Source organism: Camelina sativa, chromosome 15, assembly GCF_030686135.1.
Source record: "Camelina sativa cultivar CO46 ecotype springtype chromosome 15, ASM3068613v1".
In the NCBI taxonomy this organism is placed as follows: Eukaryota; Viridiplantae; Streptophyta; class Magnoliopsida; order Brassicales; family Brassicaceae; genus Camelina; species Camelina sativa.
Genome location: NC_141894.1, coordinates 319,358 through 337,827, shown reverse-complemented (window position 1 = coordinate 337,827; position 18,470 = coordinate 319,358). Strand labels below are relative to the sequence as shown.

Here is an 18,470-nt window from a genome sequence, read left to right as displayed (position 1 = left end):
CAATAAAAAATTAACAATGTGGTTTCTATTGTAGCTGTTATATGGTTTCGAAATAAAAATAACACAATATGGTTCTATTATATCTATATTTTGTTTGAATATTAAGTTGTGTTTGTTGGAAAAAGGTGGAGGGGATTACCGAACTTTTGGGAAACTTGAAAGTTGGAACGGTCCTTTACTCTTCTTTACTAGTTGAACTTGAATGTATATTGTTTTAAAATTAGTACTAATAAAATTATGATCAAGATAAGCAAAGAACATTTAAAACCAAACAAATTACGACCAAAAACTAAGGAAATTAATTGTATAATAATTCATTTGAATAAAAGTCGTTGGTCCTTGAGGCTCGCATGGAATATGAAGAAAATGGATAATGTTCTTGTATTTGAGAAATTGAATAATACTTTAGTAATAATTTTCACGTAAGAAAAGTTGTCATTATGACATGTCTTTTTGTATATTTTAAATAATTCGGTTATCTATGTGAAGCGACAAAGTAGATAAGTCCAAAAACTCGCAAAGAGGAAACAAAATTCAAACTTTCAAAGCAAAATGTCATCCACATTATCCAATACCCCTTCTTGATATGTACTAAATATCTTATTATACTAGTGGTAGTAATGACTAATGAGGAAGAGGTTGTTTTACGTATTGGTGAAGCGATTGTGAAAGTGAAAACGACTAAATAATACATTATGATGACGACAATATTACCCCTAAGAAGACAATTGTTCAATAATACAACAGACGAAAACACATGAGGTCACAAAGGTAACATTCACAAGTTGGGATCTTCTTCAGAATAAACCTTAAAAATCGCCTTTCTTTTAAAATCATCGGGTTAAGAAATATCGATTTGTTGTTTTACATTTGTTAAGAAGAGACGTTCTTGCTTACGTCACAGGAAAGTGCAAAATCTCTAAGTAGTTGCACCTTTAGGCTTAGGAGATGGAATCTGATGACGATAAGGGGAGGAACCAGCTTGACCATGAGGACTAGACAGAGTTCGAAACACAGGTTGCCCATTTCTTGACCCTAATCCACGACCTGACCCTGACCCTGACACAGATTTCAAACGTTCAGCTTGCATAGTCTGGAAGTAGTAAGACGTGCTAGCCATGTCCTTGAGATGTGGGAGAGGCTTTAGGATTTCCACCACTTCACTCATTTTCGGTCTTATTTTGGGGTCACGGCTAAGGCATTTTGCTGCAAGCTGTGTCACTTTTTGAGCTCCTTTCACCGAGAAATGACCCTCAAGCCTCGGATCAAGTAACCTGTAGAATCTTCTTTTGTCCAGGAGATGTGGTCTCGCCCATTCAACAAGGTTGTTTTCACCATTTGGTCGGTTTTTGTCCATAGATCTTCTACCAGTCAGCATTTCAAGTAGAACCACACCGAAACTGTAAACATCGCTTTTTGATGTCAAGTGACCTAAGGAGTCAAAAAAGGACACTAGTTATAGATATAATCTCAAACCAATAATGAACATTGATGCATATATGTCAAACGGGTAGTATCCAGCTCGGTCTCTAACTTTCTATATTCAATCATATAGAGAAGAAATAAGCAGATGAGTGAATGAAATCCCAAAAGCAAAACAAGACTTACCGGTCATTACATACTCAGGAGCAGCATAACCATAAGTGCCCATGACTCGAGTAGACACATGGGTTTTGCCTTCATCAGGAGCATCTTTGGCAAGACCAAAATCTGATAATTTAGCATTGTAGTCCTGAAATTGGAAAAATGGTAAGAGTTTAGAGGCAAAGAAACAGACGTGTATATATAGATGTTGATTTAGAGGAGAGGAAAACATACTGCATCAAGTAAAATATTTGAGGTTTTGAAATCTCGATAAATGACCGGCTTTAGAGCTTCTTCATGAAGGAAACTGAGACCCTTTGCAGCACCTAATGCAATCTTCATCCGAATTGACCATGGAAGAGGCAACGACCCTTTAATTCACAAAGAAAAAGGTTTAACATCAATTATAACTGAGAAGATAAATCATACAAAAGCATTATGCCCTTTTAAACACACTTTATACACCACAGAATCTTAAAACTAGTAGTACTAAGGATGTAAGGGATTTAGTTATTGATCCGTGGTTCAATGTAATCAACTAATCAAGCAATATAAACCATCTAAGACTGCACTAAAAGGTGCCAATGTTCCAAATTTAGCTAGATGCAGTCTTAAAGGTTCCAACTTTAACAATATGGAGTAAATACATCTTTAAATTGTAAACACTTGTATCGAAAACATAAAGGGAAAGAATTTAGCTTGCGTATAAAGAACTTAGGGCTGTAGTAGTTTCCTTACTTCTGAAAAGGTGATTCTCCAAACTTCCTCGGGGCATAAACTCATAAACCAGCAGCCTTTGATCATCTTCGATACAATAACCCACCAGTTTAACAAGATTGGGATGGAGAAGATTGCCGAGATAATTAATCTCAGCCTGCAAACACACAAACAGGAACCTTTAGTTGTATGCTCAGTTTTAACAATGGAAAAGGAGGATATATGATATGGAAGAAGAAAAAACAGAGAAAGAAAGATCTTACAAGCCACTCTTTATGACCCTGAAGTCCATCAGGATTTAAGGTTTTGACAGCGACAGTGAGACCAGTGCCAGGCTTAACAGGAGCAGTCCCATTCTCCTCAACCCATCCTTTAAAGACACAACCAAAACCACCTTCACCGAGAAGACTTTCGGGTCTGAAATTTCTAGTTGCAAGCTTGAGATCAATGAAAGTAAACTTCTTGAGGTGAGAATAGAGCTTAAGTTCTTCACTAATCATAGGAGTGGACAAAGAGCTTTCAGCATTGCTAGTTGTAGTTGTAGAAGAAACTGGACCAACCGGTTGATCATTTGATTTCACAGTTGCGGACTTACTTCCCACTGGTAATCAAAACAAAAAAGAGTCAATTAGCTACAAAAAATGTCACTTTCAAGAAGACAAGATGGAGAAAGGAATCATTTTGCAAAATTGTAAAAGAGCCAACTCATCAAATTAGTTGAGCTAAAATTAGGTAAACCAACTACAATGACATTGAGGTTTTGCTCTCAGTTTGTCAAATGGGGGAAAAAAAACCCTAGATGGAAACATAACTCTTGTGTGACAATTATAGGAAAAAATCCACAAAAAATTAAGAAGAAACATTATCATCTGAAACTGGAAAGGAAGGGTTTTTATTTACATGGAGCTGGGAATTGTAGAAGAAGAGGACATACCAGTGCTTGAAGAGAGAGTGAGAGAACTCTCAACGTCTGATGTAGAAGACACGCAACAAACCATAAACTTAAATTTGACCCAAAACCCATTATTAGATTCTTTACATTCACTGTTTCTGACATTGTTCTTCTTCTTCTTCCTTCTCTTCTTCTTATTCGTCTCACTCTCATTAGCTTTCTCCGATTGCCAATTCTCCATAACTTTGACAGAATCTAAATCCATCTCTCTCTCTCTCTCTCTCTCTCTCCCCCAAAAAATAAAAAAAGGACGAAACTTTGATCAGACCACAATCGAGAGAGGTAAAAACAGAAACCCTAGAAAATCAGAATCGCAGTTGTAAAGAGAGAAGAAGTAAGATTCACTTGTTGGGTTGGGGGAGAAAGAAAGAAAGAAAGAGAAAACGAAGGGAGGTGGCGTAACTTTAGTCAAAAAGGGAATTTGATGTCTGTGTGAAGAGAGAGATGAAAGAAGAAGAAGAAGAAGAAGAAGAAGAAGAAGAGACGGGCAAGAGAGAGAGAGAGAGATTGGGGCAGCAGAATCATATCATAGCATACATAGCATCATGTGTTTGTTTGCTAACTCTCTCTCTCAAGTCTCAACAGTTACAAAACGCATATTACAATTTCGTATCCTATTGTAATAATTTTTTGTAAACTATCTCTCTCTCTCTCTCTAACCAGTTTTGTTCTAGAATAAGTCGTTTAATATCCCAATCAAATTTATATAGGAGATTGATGTATTCAACTTCACATTTGAAATGATTTATATAGAGTTTATAAATTTTAGGTTATTCAATCATAGATTTTAAAAATCTTTTGGAAATCTATTATTATTAAATTAATGATTTAAAAATCTAACTTTAAAATATATTGTTATTCAATTATTGATTTTAAAAAATCTTTTGAAATCTATTATTATTTAAGTAATGATTTAAAAATCTACAATTTAGACCTTTAATGATTTTTAGAGATTTTTTTTTGAAAACTTAAAGAAGATTTTTTAGTAAAAATTACTGAAATTTAAATCTCATAGTTTTTTGTAAGATTTAAAAGAATTTAACAATAAATCATATTAATTTCCCTAAAATCATCAAAATCATTTAAAATCTCATAAAAACTCAAATCACTTAGATTTACTATACCGTTTTTACTCAACTTGGTACTATAACAATTAGTATTAACAAATATTCGATGTTTTGAGATTTTTGCCGGAAAAAGAAGAAAATCTATTGAGATGATGTAACTAGGATTTAATTTGTCTGTGCTTCTTTCGAAAAGAAGCTCCTCTAAATCTAATCAAAATTGCTTTTCATTTTCACTTTCTTCTTTTTCGATATTAGTGAAGCTTAAACCATTTTTTATTATTTTTAATTAATTTTTACGGTAAGTGCCAAAATCATTAGACTGTTTTTTTTGTTTGTTTCATTCGGTAACTGGCGAAACAATTCCTATCCAAAAGATCCAGTGTAATGACTAAACTAGAACAAAAAAGAAAAAAGAAAAAAAGTGCTCATTTATAGAACGTCACGGGTGACTCATTTATGTTCCATGTAATCATATCTTAATTCAAACCCAACTGCATCAGTCCCTTTCAACACATTGACTATATATATCATATTCTTAGTATACCCAAATATATATAGTTATATATACATAACAATCATGCTGAATAAAAGAAACAGCTATATTCAAAAAAAACATTCTAGCAATTTTGGGAGGAAAAGGAAATTCACATAACATGTCGAGAAAAAATATAAAAGATGACTAAAACTGCACAAACACAAGCGTGAGCAAATTTATGTAGCCAAAATAAAAGAGTAAAAAAAATAAAATTGGTCTGCCTCTGCCCTCAGGTCTTTCCATTAGAGGATGAGTTCTTATAGTTGTGGAATAGGTTAACGAGACGCTCGAGCACGGCCGCGCTTTTGGAGAAGTAACCTGAGAAACCCACCGGAGTGGACGCCGGAGGGAAATCTTCCGCCGGCATGGCAAAAGGACGAACCATTTTCTCCATCGTCTCGAGTGTTAAACAAGAACCAACCTCTTGAAGCCTCTCTGGTCCCATTATCGGAAGTGTGTGTTCCCTTAGCAATGACTCTGCCTCGTCGTCATTATTCTGCATGTTCTCACAACAATTAAGATCTTCAAAATTGTTCCCTTATTTAGTTTAAAACAAAAACAATAATCCCTCTTACCTCTAAGGGAGACAAATCAGCTCCACGGCTAAATGTAAGCTCAATGCGGAATCTCTTCGGGTCTTCAAGTGATACCTGCATCGATTTTTATGGTTTCAGAAACTGATCAAGGCCATGCATATATATTGAATCATATGATGTGAGAGTGAAAGGGAACCTCAGTGTTCTCAAATAGCCTTAGGACAATGTAACTCATGTAATCAAGTTCTTTAGTTTTACAAAGACGTTCCAAGGCGTTTTGGCAGATGAGACTTTCTTCTCCTTGAAGTGATTCATCGAGGTTACAGTATCGAAGGACATTCATCAGCGAATGAATATGCGATTCCTGTTCCAATTCATACAACGCAAAAAAACATATTAGTTTTCACTCAAAGACACTTAAACAAGCAATGTAGTAAGGAGGAAACTTACAGATGTGAAGTACAGTCGAGTCCGCACATGACGTTCAGGTGTCTTAACATTTGCATACCTAAAAGGAAATGAAAAGCAATTAGTAGATAACACCTGTGTAATATTCAGAAACCAAAAAACATATTAGTTTGTAGAAAAAGCAAAGAGCCAAAGACTATTACTTTGGATCTAAACGGTATTTGGTTTCCTTATCATCATCTTCATCTTTATCACCTGTGCCAGGTCGTCTCAATTCATCGGTACTGATAGAAAGCCTTGGTTGACTATTTCTATCTTCTTTTTGGGACGCAGATAATGACAATGAGACTTGTTCATGGCTTTCTTTCAGCTCAGCAACACTCATTGCTTCTTCTCGAGTATTCCTCAAGTCTATCAAGATTTTCCCCATTAAGCGCCGAGCAATCTTTGGTTTTAAAGGAAACAAAAAATATAGATATAATAAGTTGTGAGATCCTCTGGAAAAATATTCTGAGAGAGGAAAATAACTACACGTAGCTAGAAACTGTCACCTTTGAACCGATTTTGAGCTTTTGTTGTGGATTGATGCCATACTCGTTTGGGATGACACCATCTGCAAGCAACTGCAACCACATAACTTTTTATATGCAAGCACAGTCAACAATACAAAGATAACCAACAATGGTCATAGTTTCAATCAGGCATGATCAGTAGTCACAATGCCTTAGAAAACAATGCGACCATGCAAACTATTATATGAGTTTCAGGAAAAAGGGAAAGAGAAGTTTTAGTTTGTTTACCTGTGCGACTTTGAAGAGTTCATCTAATCCTTTTAGATCGAGATGGGAATTATGCAACAGGTCGTACCTGGTGGTGAGAATAACACATTACAGCATATTCAGAAACAAGTAACTAAAGCTAGGTGTAAATACACCAACAACACCTAAAACTTACTTGCATGAATCGTAAACATCTGGAATCTGTGTGATGTCAAACCGGCTGCAAATAAACTCAACTATCAGTGATATTCACAAAACTCTACCGGAAAGAAAGATGAAAAATTGAGAAGCATTACTAAATCAAAGCATAGCTAAATCCAAACCCGATGATAAACTTACTCTTTTCTTTCATTGTAGAGGTCCCTTGCGAGTTTTATCCACCGAGCAAACATCAGAAGGAACCCTTCACTACCACATGGTAATCCAGAGGCAATCCGATCACTGTCAATGTTTGTCTTGCCAAGAGCCTTTGCTTGATCATATGGTGGAATTATATCATATGGCTCAGTGAGGTTCTCGTCTTCATCCATTGCAAGTAGTCTTACTTGTTCAGTCACATTCTTGGTTAATTTCACCTAATTATTTTGGAAAGTAATTCAACACATTAAGAGTTTATTTTCTCGACTCCAGTAAATCACTTTTACGAGGGAGAAAATGGCAGAGAAAACCAACTGTAAAATGAGATGTTACGTTGTTGTGCAAACAGACTCATGGCTGGTGATCTCTTTCACGTTAGCAATAAACTAATATATGATGGAAAAGTGTGAGTACCAGTTCACGTAGGAGTTCATGAGCGTTGGGAGGCAGTCCAGCTCCGTCAGTCATCCAAGGGCATTCTTCGGAGGAGACAGGTTCATCTATTATATTTGTGCCAGACGTCATAATCTCGTTCAATCTAGCCTGGGAAAGCACGTAGAGAAGAAATCCAAAAATTATTTGAGAATGGGTATTTGCGGAGACTCTATTAGTAACAGATTGGATCTTGTTGGCCACAAGCAAATGGTTCAGACGAGTTGCCAAAACGTGATTGACACACATTAAAGATGGCTCATCATATATAGCGACAAACCTTAGTCGCTTCCATTTCAATGCTGGCATTATCAAGACCATCCAACATGGAAGAGTCCTTGCTAACCAAAGAAACCTAGAGAAATAAGATAAGAAATTAGTGATGATCAATGACATTGCAAAGCACCACGAGATCTCAGTAAGAGAAAAGGCCAAACCAGGATTGGCGTCAGCTGGCCTTCTAAGTCAAGCAGGCCTTTAGCAAAAGCTGCTGCAGACATCTGTTAACAATGCAAATAAGTATTGAAGCTTGAAGTATATGTTCAAAAGCTGAATATCATATTCTCATCTTGACTACTAAAAGCGTAAAGCTGTACCTGAACACGTCCCTCGTCAGAGCTGTAAATTTTGAGGTCATGACGGTATGTACTATGGAGACGAAGTAAACCAGTCCCTTCACCTACAAGCAAATGCCATTTAATCGTTACAGAGTTAGAAAACATATTGATCATCATAAGTCACCAAACTGATTCAGATGGAAAGTAGATCAAGTTTCCTCACCTGGATACATATTGTTTCGAAAGTATCTACCAAGTTCTTCTGCCTGCAAACGAAGCATACATAAAAAAAAATTAGGCAAGAATACACTAACGGCCTGCAGTTTTGTAGATAAGATGCCTTCATTTAGCAACAGAAATCTTGAATTTTGCAATGTATATTATATTATTTTCTGATACTGAATGGAAGTATACCTGCTTTCTACCAGCGTGTGTTAAAACACCACCGTATTTCAGAACCATAAGGGCCTCTACTGGTCTTTCTTCTTCGCCTTCACCATCGCTTTTTGGTATTTTAACCCACTTCAGCGGCTTCAGTTGAACCTTCCTGTATATACCCGAGAAATGTCCACCCTGCATATCAAAGTTCTATAATATGAGGGGAGGCTAACAGAGGAAAAGCAAAATACCAAACAGAACCTGTAGAAAATTCCCAGATCTATCTTAACATCAAATCACCGTATAGCCAAAAACAAGAACTTATGACAGTAACAGCAGCTGGCCGTGAAGCTAAATCCAGGACGGTTATTAAATAATTCTTTCCAAGGACTATATCCTCTACAATTACAGAAACTTGATTCAAAGAATGCAGCACATAGAAACGGGAAAGTAACAAATGTTGAGACACACAACCTCTTCGAGAACTGCTTTGACTTGCCGAAGCTTCTCAGCATGTTCAAGGTCTTCTGCATCACTATCACTTTCACGACCTGGTCTAAAGATAAAAAAGGAAGACCATAAGGTTCTTACCAGATTTCAACGGTAAATACAGTTTGCAACAGCAGTAAATGAAGCATGCTACTTTGGTTTTAAGAAAACTATGATGGGACAGCAAAAAAAGCCCCTTGGAAGGCTTTGGTGAGCAGAAATATAGCACTACAACGGACGTAGCTCGCTTAAAAACACTTCACAGAAACATCAGGAATGCTCTAGAATAATTTAAGTTATTTCAATTAAATAATGTTACATTTATTAGTAAAGAATTGCGCAGGTGAATATCATTTGGCAAGGAAAAGGCTGGATTGGACATGTTTTTGGTAACAAGAAATGAATAAATAAGTTCAGGGGTTTACCTTGTACGGGGAACTAGCATTCTTGTAGCATCTAATAGATCTTGCAACTGGACGGCACTTTTAAGTTTGGTCTGCAAAAGGGGGAAAAATGACAGAGTATAAGCAAATTAATCAAAGCGAGATGAAGTTAATGATTTAGGAAGTCCTGCGCCTCTCACCTCAGCTCTTGGCTTTCCACCATTGTACTTCAACATGAGGTTTAATAGTTTTTCCTCTGTAACTTTTAGCTTCACTTTCTGTTTGGGAGTTCTATCACCACTTTCATGCAAAACAAAGTTTAACACTTCTCAGATCATGGCTAACCAGAGAGAATGGTAAAAGGAACAGGTGATTATATGCTAGAACATACTGTCGAATAACAGCAATGACACAACGTAGCTCTTCTGACTGCCCAAAAGTGCCGATGATGCCACTTCCCTGGCGAGTTAGTCCTTCATTAGGTTGTACAGGCTCATTGACCTTCCATGGCAAAGTGGGAGGAAGAGTCGATGAAAGATGAGGAGCCTTTGCATCCAAACACATTTTCCTTAGCACACAAGCGGCATCGTCGTAATACCTTACAGTACAAGAGGTTAGTGATTACTTCAAATTAAAAATCACTTTTTAAAAGTATAACAGAGAGGCAACAGCATGCCAGTCTACAAACTATTTCAGCATTCCACGTTGAACACCAAAAACAAGAACGAGGTTCATAACTATCTGGCATCATTTATACCAGCACAGAGTTGAATGTTTGCCATACATTAATGGCCATCATTTTGCAATTAGTGGGTAAAAATGCATTTGCTTTTGTGTTGATTAAGGAAGGCTACTCAAGATCTCTAGGGCTGTGTTCACGTACAGGATTTTCAAACTAAAGCTGTGGCAGCTACAAGTCGGCAATGTAAATGTTAAGCTTATTCAAAAAACTTAACCTGTAACATTGCCATTGCCCTACCCAGATATAAAACGATCTATGGTTTTAAGAGACAAAAATACAAATGCAGAATGCTAGCTTACTTGTATGAATTCTTCACAAAACTCCATCCATTTACATCACAAACATATGAACAGCCCTCAGATCGTAGAAGGTCAAATCCACAGACCTAGAAATGTGAAAAAAAATTGAAGAAATTGCTACGTCGTTGCACAAAATCAGAAAGTACCATTATAAGGGATTACAGCCCTGTAAGACATAAACGAGAGCCACATAATTGGATTCCAACTTACCGCTTGCCTAAATGCAATGCAAACTTCTCTAGCCATTTGCTTTTCAGCAGGTGTAAGCAGTACTGGATATCTCACCTGTTCAATAGATTAAAAATAAATTACTGATCAAAATCTAAGCATCAAAGTTTTAAACCTTTATGAAAAAAACATTGGCAATTCATGCTTTTCATCAAAATCAGCAGACTTTGAAACTCTATTCAAACTGTAGCCCTTTAAAAAGAGGTACATTAGGTTCCATATATGTAACTGTTGGAAAATCAATGGAAGACGTACCTCCTTCCCATCTGTATTCCTCATAACAACACCATCTACAACAGGCGACTTTCTTGCTTCAGCATGTGCGTATTCAGGACCCACTGTGTAGACCTGTGTTAACCAGGGAGATTGTTAGTTGACAACTCATGAAAGGTTTAAGTTGTCCAAAAGATAGGACTGAGAATGAGCTTATCAAAAAAAACATGTAGATGGCAAAGGATCACAACCTTGACATCAGTTCCTCCAGTGGCCATAAACTCCTCGTATATATAAGAGCCTTCTCTCCTTACCCTTCTGACGTCAGGATGAAATTCACTTGATCGGTTCCCAATCTATAGTAAAATGGGAACAAACAAAATATATGAAGCAGGATGGAGTTAATCCGAAAATACAATAAATTATTATGACAATATTAAAATAACTAGTTCAATCCAGAGCAGAGAAGTTCTGCGAAGAGATGCAGTACCTTGCGAAACAATTCTTTCATGCCGCCACCTGCTGAGCTAGGGTAGTATATCATTATACTATGGTCATCCCCTATACACGCATAAAGGATATCAATTGTTAGCCGATAATAAAATAGATCTACAAATCAGAAGATAAATAGAACAAGGAGGATATCCAGTGCCATAGAACAACCAATGGCATTATATGAGAAAACAGCCAAAGGCGAGCTCATGGAGGGATAGCTAATAAGTTGTGAGTGAAAAGAGAGCCAGAGGCAAACTCACCATTGACAGGCTTTTCCACAAATGGCTTCCAGAAGCGTTCACCATGGACCTCAACAAAATCTTCTTCCTCGACAAAATAATCAAGGTCTTGATTTGGTACCGTTCTATTGACACAGGCATACCTAGGAACTGGGATGCCATACATCTCAAGATGCTGTAGAGGTGCACATAAACAGTTAATTTTATTAGTAAATAGGAAAAGCATGCAACTCTTCTTTGTCGCCAACGCTGAATCACTTTGAAGAATTATCAGAGAAGCAACTATGTTGCAGTTAAGAATGCTTACCTCATACACCTTCCGGCGGTCATGAAGAAGATACTGGGGATCAAGTTCATTCACTAAAAATGGCCTGAATAACAGAAGTTGGAAACATCAAACCTCAGAAGTCAAACTCAATTAATTTGCACCCAAAAAAAACTAAGGTAAGATAGGCTATTTATTGAGGCAAGAGCAAGAAATAAAAGGTAGAACTCACTTTCTTAAAGCAGCATATGCCTGAGCCTTCTTAAGAGGATATCCAGAGGAATGAAAAGCAATCAAGCAGTCACAAATGGGCCAACTGAAACAGCAAAGTTTCTTGTAAAGTTATAATTTCAGTATATACTTTTGTACTTGATATATATATATCCAACAAGACTTTATCCTAAAAGAATCATGCATAACAAGAATAAACGAGTATACAAGAAAGTGAAAGGGCCAAAAACTGAGCTCTATATGGGTACAGCATACCTTTCTATAGGATCTTCAAGTATAACTTTATCCCCAAAATGTAAGATCTGCGAATAAAGTTGCGACACAAAAGTGTCTATGAGATGAGATCATAAAAGAGGAAATGGAATATACCAAAGAATCTACAAAGACAAAGCGTAAATAAAAACTTTCTTAGGCAGACACTAATGCCAACAACTTGGAAAGGCAAACAAAAAAAATAAAGTTACTCAGAAGCAAACATCTTCCAATAACATTAGCCCAAGAATCACAAAAGTAACAAACTGTCTCCAAAAGAAAAGAACAAACTATAAAACAAGGTCTGCTCCTGGATTAAAAAAGAGAAAGAAGAAGGTACCTCGAATTCACCAAAGGACTCAAGTCTGTCGAGAATTTCGCCCATGGGAGCTGAGAATACCTATAAACAAGGAACACGAACCATATATGAGCGAGAGAGAGAGAACACATAGATAGTACTGTTAAAAGAATTAACCAAGAGAGCTCAATAAAAAACATATAAAGCATCCGAATCTGTTCGTCAGTAGAAAAGGGCGAAAATACGAACAGCCAAAAAAAAAAAAAAAAAAAAACAGAACCTCGGAGCCGCATTTCACCTTCTTTTCCATGACGCAGACTCCAACCTTTATCTTCTTCTCACCACCACCAACACTTACTCCTCCTTCTTCCATCTCTCTATATCTCTCTTACCTTTACCTTTTTCTCCTGTTCCTATTTCTCGCTTTTTACACAGCGACGTTTTCTCTCTTAAAATCGCAGATTCACAAAACCAACAAAAAAAATATTATTCACTGACAGATACTAAATCTCGCCACTCGCCAGTAGCCAACGATGATACGTATATGAACGGAAACGAACAAATCCGCCGTAAAATAAAAAACACAGTCGAAGATTTCGCAGAGGAGAGAAGAAGAGAGGCTTACCAGTAGAACAATTGTGATCATTCACAGCTCACAGGGCAGAGCAAAAGCGATAACAAAAATAAAAATTATAAAATAAAAAATCTCAGGAAAGATTTTAGCAGAGAAAATATATTTACTCATTAAAAAAAAATATCTTAAGGAGCGGTGAAGCACGAGGAGAGAGAGAAAAAGAACATTCATCCGTCACAGGCCGTTGCGTTATATAATAATCTTATTATAATTAAAAAAAATTGTAATTTACTACATAGCTACTAGTCAGCATCCGTGGACCGAAACTGGACCTACAGCTTGACGTTATATTGTGGTTGAGCAAAAAATTAACGATAATAATGAAACTAATGATGATGATACTAATTGTTTTCAATGTGATTTACTATAAACATATCACATGGTCCATTGTGTCGTCCATCCATGTTATTCCAAAAGGTTTATGTCATTATTTTATTTTGTTCATGGAACAATAAAACAAAAAAAAAAGTATGTAACCAAAAAAATAAAAGGTGTGGAAGGATAAGATCTCTAGCAGGCAGGATTCGAGAATATGCAGTAAGTAAGAGAGAAATTGTAATTTAGCTTTTTGGTTGTTTTCCTAACTTTTTCTTATTCCCAAAAAGTTTTTTTTTTCTTTTTTTTTCTTTTGCATATAGAGTTTAAAAAGGTTCCAACCAAAACACTATAGGTGTCATTATCTTGGTTTTCCTGACTTTATCAGAATCTACTAATAACTAATTCGTTAGGTATATACATTTCGATTTCAATTCTAGTAGCTTGGTGGTAACTTATTATATCAGTTTGAAGATTGAAAAATATAATGAAACGAATAGAACAAAGTTTCAATATATAATATACAACTATATACATGTATATGCACTTATCTTTGGCGTATCAACAACTATATATCGAATACAAATACGAAGATATTATCTTCGAATTGATTTCAAGTTGGCTGTAATTGACGTTTTGCTATCACTTCTCAATCTCTGCAAACAAAAAAGAATGGAAAATCATTAACATTATATTAGTATAGTACTCCTTAGAAACATTAAAAAGAATAATTAACCTAGGGATGATTAAAATATGTGTTGGCGAGACGAATAATGAGATTTCCAAGAAAAATATGTGTCGCATGTTAGAATTCCAATTTGAGATTCGAAACAACAACAAAAAGTCGTATAAACACAAACACTAATGTCTCAAATATACGTAAAATTTTATTGGAAATTGGAATCCTCGAATGAAAAGAGTAGTAGTATAATAAAAGGAGAAAAGTTTTGTACCGAAAGAAGAAGGAAAGACGACGATGTGCATTGTCGCGTTGTTTGGGGGAAGATGCAACTGAAGAGGATAAAGCTTTTCGTTCAAAGGGTTCCTACAGCAAATCATAACATCTTCCATCTCTGTTTCTTCCTCTACTTTCTTCTTTAGTTCAGTTAACTCACTCCCATGGAACATCATTGATTTTTCTCCTATCTCCTTATTTATGTTCCCACCATCATCTCCAGTCTCGTAATATATTAATCTTCCTTCCGATTTTAGTGGTAAACTCACACTAAATGAATCATCTGACTGAATTAACATCAATCAATAATGTTATTAATCCTTCTAATAAATAATGTTATTATAATACGTAACATTTCAGAAAGATAGTATTGGTATGTGTAGTGTTATATAGTACCTCAATCCGTGAAAATGTGGAAGAACTATGAGTAGATTCTGCATCATCTTTGGTAACTCGAATTTGGAGAACGTCAACACTCCACATGATCCAATCTTGCGTGACCGTACGGCTAGGAATGTCGTGTGTGATAGATTTTCTCCACGGTGGTACACCTTTGTTTGCCCTTAGATATTGTCCGTACCGACTCTTGAACCGTACTTGTATATCATTGTCCGATATGGGCTCCCACTCCGCCGATGAATCCAACTTTCCCGGTAAAGTTTGAAGTACCTTGTTTCACAAACAATCTTAACATGGCTTCTTTAATTAGCAAGAAACATAATCCCGTTTGAGAAGAGTCCGTTTATGTATTTTTTTTGCATGCTAATGGGCTTTCTTGTTGTTTAAACATTGAGATTTCTCGATTGGCAAGATTACCGATCTTTTTGCAACATTGTTAATGCAAAGGGGCCTTAAATATAATGTTTTCGTTTTGAATAAGAAACAATGACAAGATAGTAAAAATGTTATGCAGGAATTTTGGATGCCTTGTTTTTCAAGAAAACTTTGAAACCTAATGTGATATTGAGATTCTTTATTGTAAACCCAAGATCATAGCCGTAGCTGGCTAGTTATATGAGTACCTTTTTACCGGAGGCTCCGAGGAGGAAATGAATATTAGTGGCGGTAAGGTATTTGCCGTAACAGCTTTGAAGACGAATCACATTGGATCCAGGTACGATCTCAACCGTCCATCTGGCGTTTTTAGTTGTGCCACGACGATCTTGACGAACGGATTCTTGGTCATCATCGGCAATTAAGTATTTCTCGTTGTGGCTACGGAGGCGTACAATCGCTGCCTTTCGGAATATCTCCATACACGAGAGAATAAGAAAAAAAAAATCAACAAGGAGACAAAAGTGGATCTAAAAGCTATTTTCCTGAAGCTGCCACGTATGTAAATAATAACGTCTCTCTTGTCTGGTTACTGGTTGATGAAAGACTTCGGAGATATGTGTTCTAGGATTAACAGTTTCCTACTGTTAAATCCAATATCCTTTTCAAGAAAATTTAATTTATAATCATTCAGTCCATTGTCGGATTGTCTTGTCACGTATTCATCATAGTATGATTAACATTATATTCAGGTAACCAACTCATTCTGTTCAACTCATCAATTGATTCTATATTATGTCCTTAGTCACACACTGATTATTTGTATTTTCTTATAATACAAAGCAAACCAACTTGTTCTCGATTTCAATTCCTCTGAGCAATCTACTTATCCAGTATCAATCAATACGGTCGATTCTTTTATAAAAAGATTAGTCTTCTGCTCAGAAATATGAGTTTATTCTCATTGATTACAAGAATCTCTGAAGTCTGACATGTGAATTCTCATAAATTCATCACAGCAGAAGAAGATGATAAATTCTACCAAAACAGAAACTGATATTAAGAAATCAAAAAAAGGATAAGAAAGAGATCAGAGTTTGGTTAAGAAAAGTTTCGGTCACGGTTAATCTGAAACACGGACCAATTTGTTCATCATCATATCTCTTAGTTTCTTTATCCCTTAATCGCTAAACAAATCGAATAAAACAGAAAGAAGACAGAGCAAATTGAGAAGATCGAAGAACACGATCAAAAGCTAAACAAAAAGGGGATTGATTAAAAACGAATTAGATCATCAGAGACTTAAATACTAAGAATCATGAAGATTTCTCCATCATATTGTTGCAGTATTTATTCATCACCTGATCTAACTTTAACCCTATCTACAAACAGGAAAGCTTAAAAAACAAAACTCGAAATCCTAGGATCTACATAAAAACAGATTTGAAGATCAAAACAGAGAACCCTAAACTGAGTTGTGTGGTCGGTAAGAGATGATGATGTCTTTAAAAAGTCATGTGTGGTTAGTATATAAAGGTTCCCAACGGCGGCGATTCTCAGGTTTCACAAGAAAACCCTAGCGATGGTGGGCTATTCATAAGGCCCAATTTTAATAACCTCTATGACCCATTAAAAAAAACCCGAACAATCCTCAGTTATTTCCAATTATATTAAAGCTGGTACAAAGGAAACCGAACCAAACCAACCCAACCTAACAACATTCAGTCATTCACTTACACGATAAGTTACACTTTGCAGATCCTACATTCCAACTTACATAGATAAAGTTACAACTTAGGTTTGATTTTGTTAAGTTTAAACAGATATATTGCAAGTACAGTGGTTGGCTATATGGTGATGCTTCTTCCTAATTTCTTCTTGAGATATACTTATCGTGTTCGTAGTGTGGCCGTGTGGGAGATTTATATATCAACGTCTTCTCGAGTCACTTTTACACGAGCCACGTGAAATGTTAGCTCTTGCACAAGCATTCTTTGTCGACGACTATTGCTGGGGGATCATTTTTTTGTCTAGCAACTAGTTCTTGCTTATGGTTTTTATGTCAACTATTTTAATATTGGCTTAGATATAAGAAAACACCAAAGAACTAATATATGTACTTTTGACAAATACTTTGCTCACAAATCTCTACATCTATTTAAGGCTCAAATTCATTAGATCCGACTTTGATGGAAGAAAATATCAAAATTAATATTCTTTTTGTGTGATAGATTTAAACTTATAGCTTAATTTAGCATGTTTGCAGATAATCCAACACCGGATAAAATCTAATTTCAAACTCAACTAATTTTATCCATGTTATCCTAAACAACAAATGACAAACACTTAAAAAAGTTCAAACACTTTTCAATAGCTTCATCGTACATACGCACATAGAACATTGGTGGAATAAAATAGCTTTGTTACCAAAGAGTTAATATTTTTTAAAAAGCTTGAAATCTCTAGTAATGACAACGCTACAAAGATCAGCAGTTTCATTCCGACGCCAAGGTTCTTCAGGTCGTATTTGGAGTGATCAATTCAAAAATGGAACAACAACTCATCAAAATCAAGAAGACACATGTCAACAATCAGGAAGAGATAATAGTAATAATGATCTTGAAGATAAAACTCCATCACGGAAATCATCAAGTTCGTCGTCCTCTTCTTCATCATCACCACGTACACCACAATATTTTTACGAGATACGTCGAGGACCAGATATATCATCTTCTACACCAAACAAACCTGGTTGTGGTTTATCATCATTTTTTCGACAGTGTATTTGTTCTTCAGCTCGTACATAATTTTGTTTTACATATTCTTTTTTGTTTTTTTTTTGTTTTTTTGTTTGGTTTAGATATGTCAATGCTTGACACAAATTTTGTAAATATAAATGTTCCTGTTATATAAAACTTCATTCATCACAATTCTCTTCTTGCGATAACAATTTTGTTCATATATATACATTGTGTCGCTAAACAGATACTACACATTTTTGAATCGAATACTAAAAAAGAGTAATGAAGAGTTCTTGAGGAACTTAGAGGTGTTATTAGATTCTTATTTATAAAGATTTTTGTAGAGTTCAACAAAATCATTAAAAGTGAATAAGTGAAAGATTGTTAGAAAATTTTGTTGAATAGTTTTCTAAAATATTATAAAATACTCTCGATAATCCATATATTTTTGTGATACTTTCAATGATTTTATTTTGTAAAGAAAGTGTTTAAAATCATGAATCAATAACATAATAATTGAATTCATTAACAATCTTAGATTCTTTTGTTTTAATTGAATAACACAAAACTTTTAATGACTTCATAAAATCTGAATCCAATAATCCAAATTTGTTA

The 18,470-nt window shown here is 35.5% G+C and overlaps 3 protein-coding genes and 2 non-coding genes across 8 annotated transcripts; all 5 read right to left on the bottom strand.

Annotated features, from left to right (window-relative positions):
* Positions 1-666: 666 nt before the first annotated feature.
* Positions 667-3,984, bottom strand: LOC104744229 (serine/threonine-protein kinase PBL35). The gene is made up of 6 exons (XM_010465243.3): positions 3,236-3,984; positions 2,565-2,902; positions 2,323-2,458; positions 1,819-1,955; positions 1,609-1,732; positions 667-1,431 (listed from the first exon to the last, which is right to left on the bottom strand). Exons 1-6 carry the CDS (start codon positions 3,456-3,458, stop codon positions 920-922), a joined length of 1,470 nt encoding a protein of 489 aa, XP_010463545.2. The 5' UTR covers positions 3,459-3,984; the 3' UTR covers positions 667-919.
* Positions 3,985-4,901: 917 nt separating this feature from the next.
* On the bottom strand, positions 4,902-13,404 carry LOC104744228 (inositol hexakisphosphate and diphosphoinositol-pentakisphosphate kinase VIP1). Of its 4 annotated transcripts, none has more exons than XR_015581698.1 (31): positions 13,062-13,253; positions 12,735-12,884; positions 12,479-12,538; positions 12,142-12,188; positions 11,888-11,971; positions 11,698-11,761; positions 11,412-11,565; positions 11,147-11,217; positions 10,908-11,012; positions 10,699-10,791; positions 10,426-10,500; positions 10,216-10,301; positions 9,566-9,772; positions 9,375-9,474; positions 9,217-9,287; positions 8,777-8,858; positions 8,339-8,497; positions 8,148-8,190; positions 7,964-8,046; positions 7,805-7,867; positions 7,648-7,722; positions 7,350-7,478; positions 6,918-7,153; positions 6,754-6,798; positions 6,600-6,666; positions 6,351-6,422; positions 6,055-6,244; positions 5,842-5,934; positions 5,588-5,755; positions 5,431-5,505; positions 4,902-5,351 (listed from the first exon to the last, which is right to left on the bottom strand). XR_015581698.1 is itself a non-coding variant. In XM_010465242.3 (31 exons), the coding sequence occupies exons 2-31, from the start codon at positions 12,807-12,809 to the stop codon at positions 5,085-5,087; spliced, it is 3,156 nt and encodes a 1,051-aa protein (XP_010463544.1). In that variant the 5' UTR covers positions 12,810-12,884; positions 13,062-13,404; the 3' UTR covers positions 4,902-5,084. The 4 variants fall into 4 exon arrangements, 2 of the variants coding, with proteins under 2 accessions (XP_010463544.1, XP_087343651.1); XR_015581697.1 differs by having other exon boundaries at positions 12,717-12,884; positions 13,062-13,248; XM_010465242.3 differs by having other exon boundaries at positions 5,842-5,899; positions 6,003-6,244; positions 13,062-13,404.
* Positions 13,405-13,840: 436 nt separating this feature from the next.
* On the bottom strand, positions 13,841-15,724 carry LOC104747951 (uncharacterized). Its single transcript, XM_019236592.2, has 4 exons — positions 15,363-15,724; positions 14,737-15,009; positions 14,339-14,627; positions 13,841-14,041 (listed from the first exon to the last, which is right to left on the bottom strand). Exons 1-4 carry the CDS (start codon positions 15,594-15,596, stop codon positions 14,028-14,030), a joined length of 810 nt encoding a protein of 269 aa, XP_019092137.2. The 5' UTR covers positions 15,597-15,724; the 3' UTR covers positions 13,841-14,027.
* Positions 15,725-16,048: 324 nt separating this feature from the next.
* LOC147926164 (small nucleolar RNA R64/Z200 family) lies at positions 16,049-16,139 on the bottom strand. Its single transcript, XR_015583354.1, has one exon. It is a non-coding gene; the product is annotated as a small nucleolar RNA R64/Z200 family (small nucleolar RNA).
* A 264-nt stretch (positions 16,140-16,403) lies between these two features.
* Positions 16,404-16,481, bottom strand: LOC147926163 (small nucleolar RNA Z199). The gene has a single exon (XR_015583339.1). It is a non-coding gene; the product is annotated as a small nucleolar RNA Z199 (small nucleolar RNA).
* Between the last annotated feature and the right edge of the window lie 1,989 nt (positions 16,482-18,470).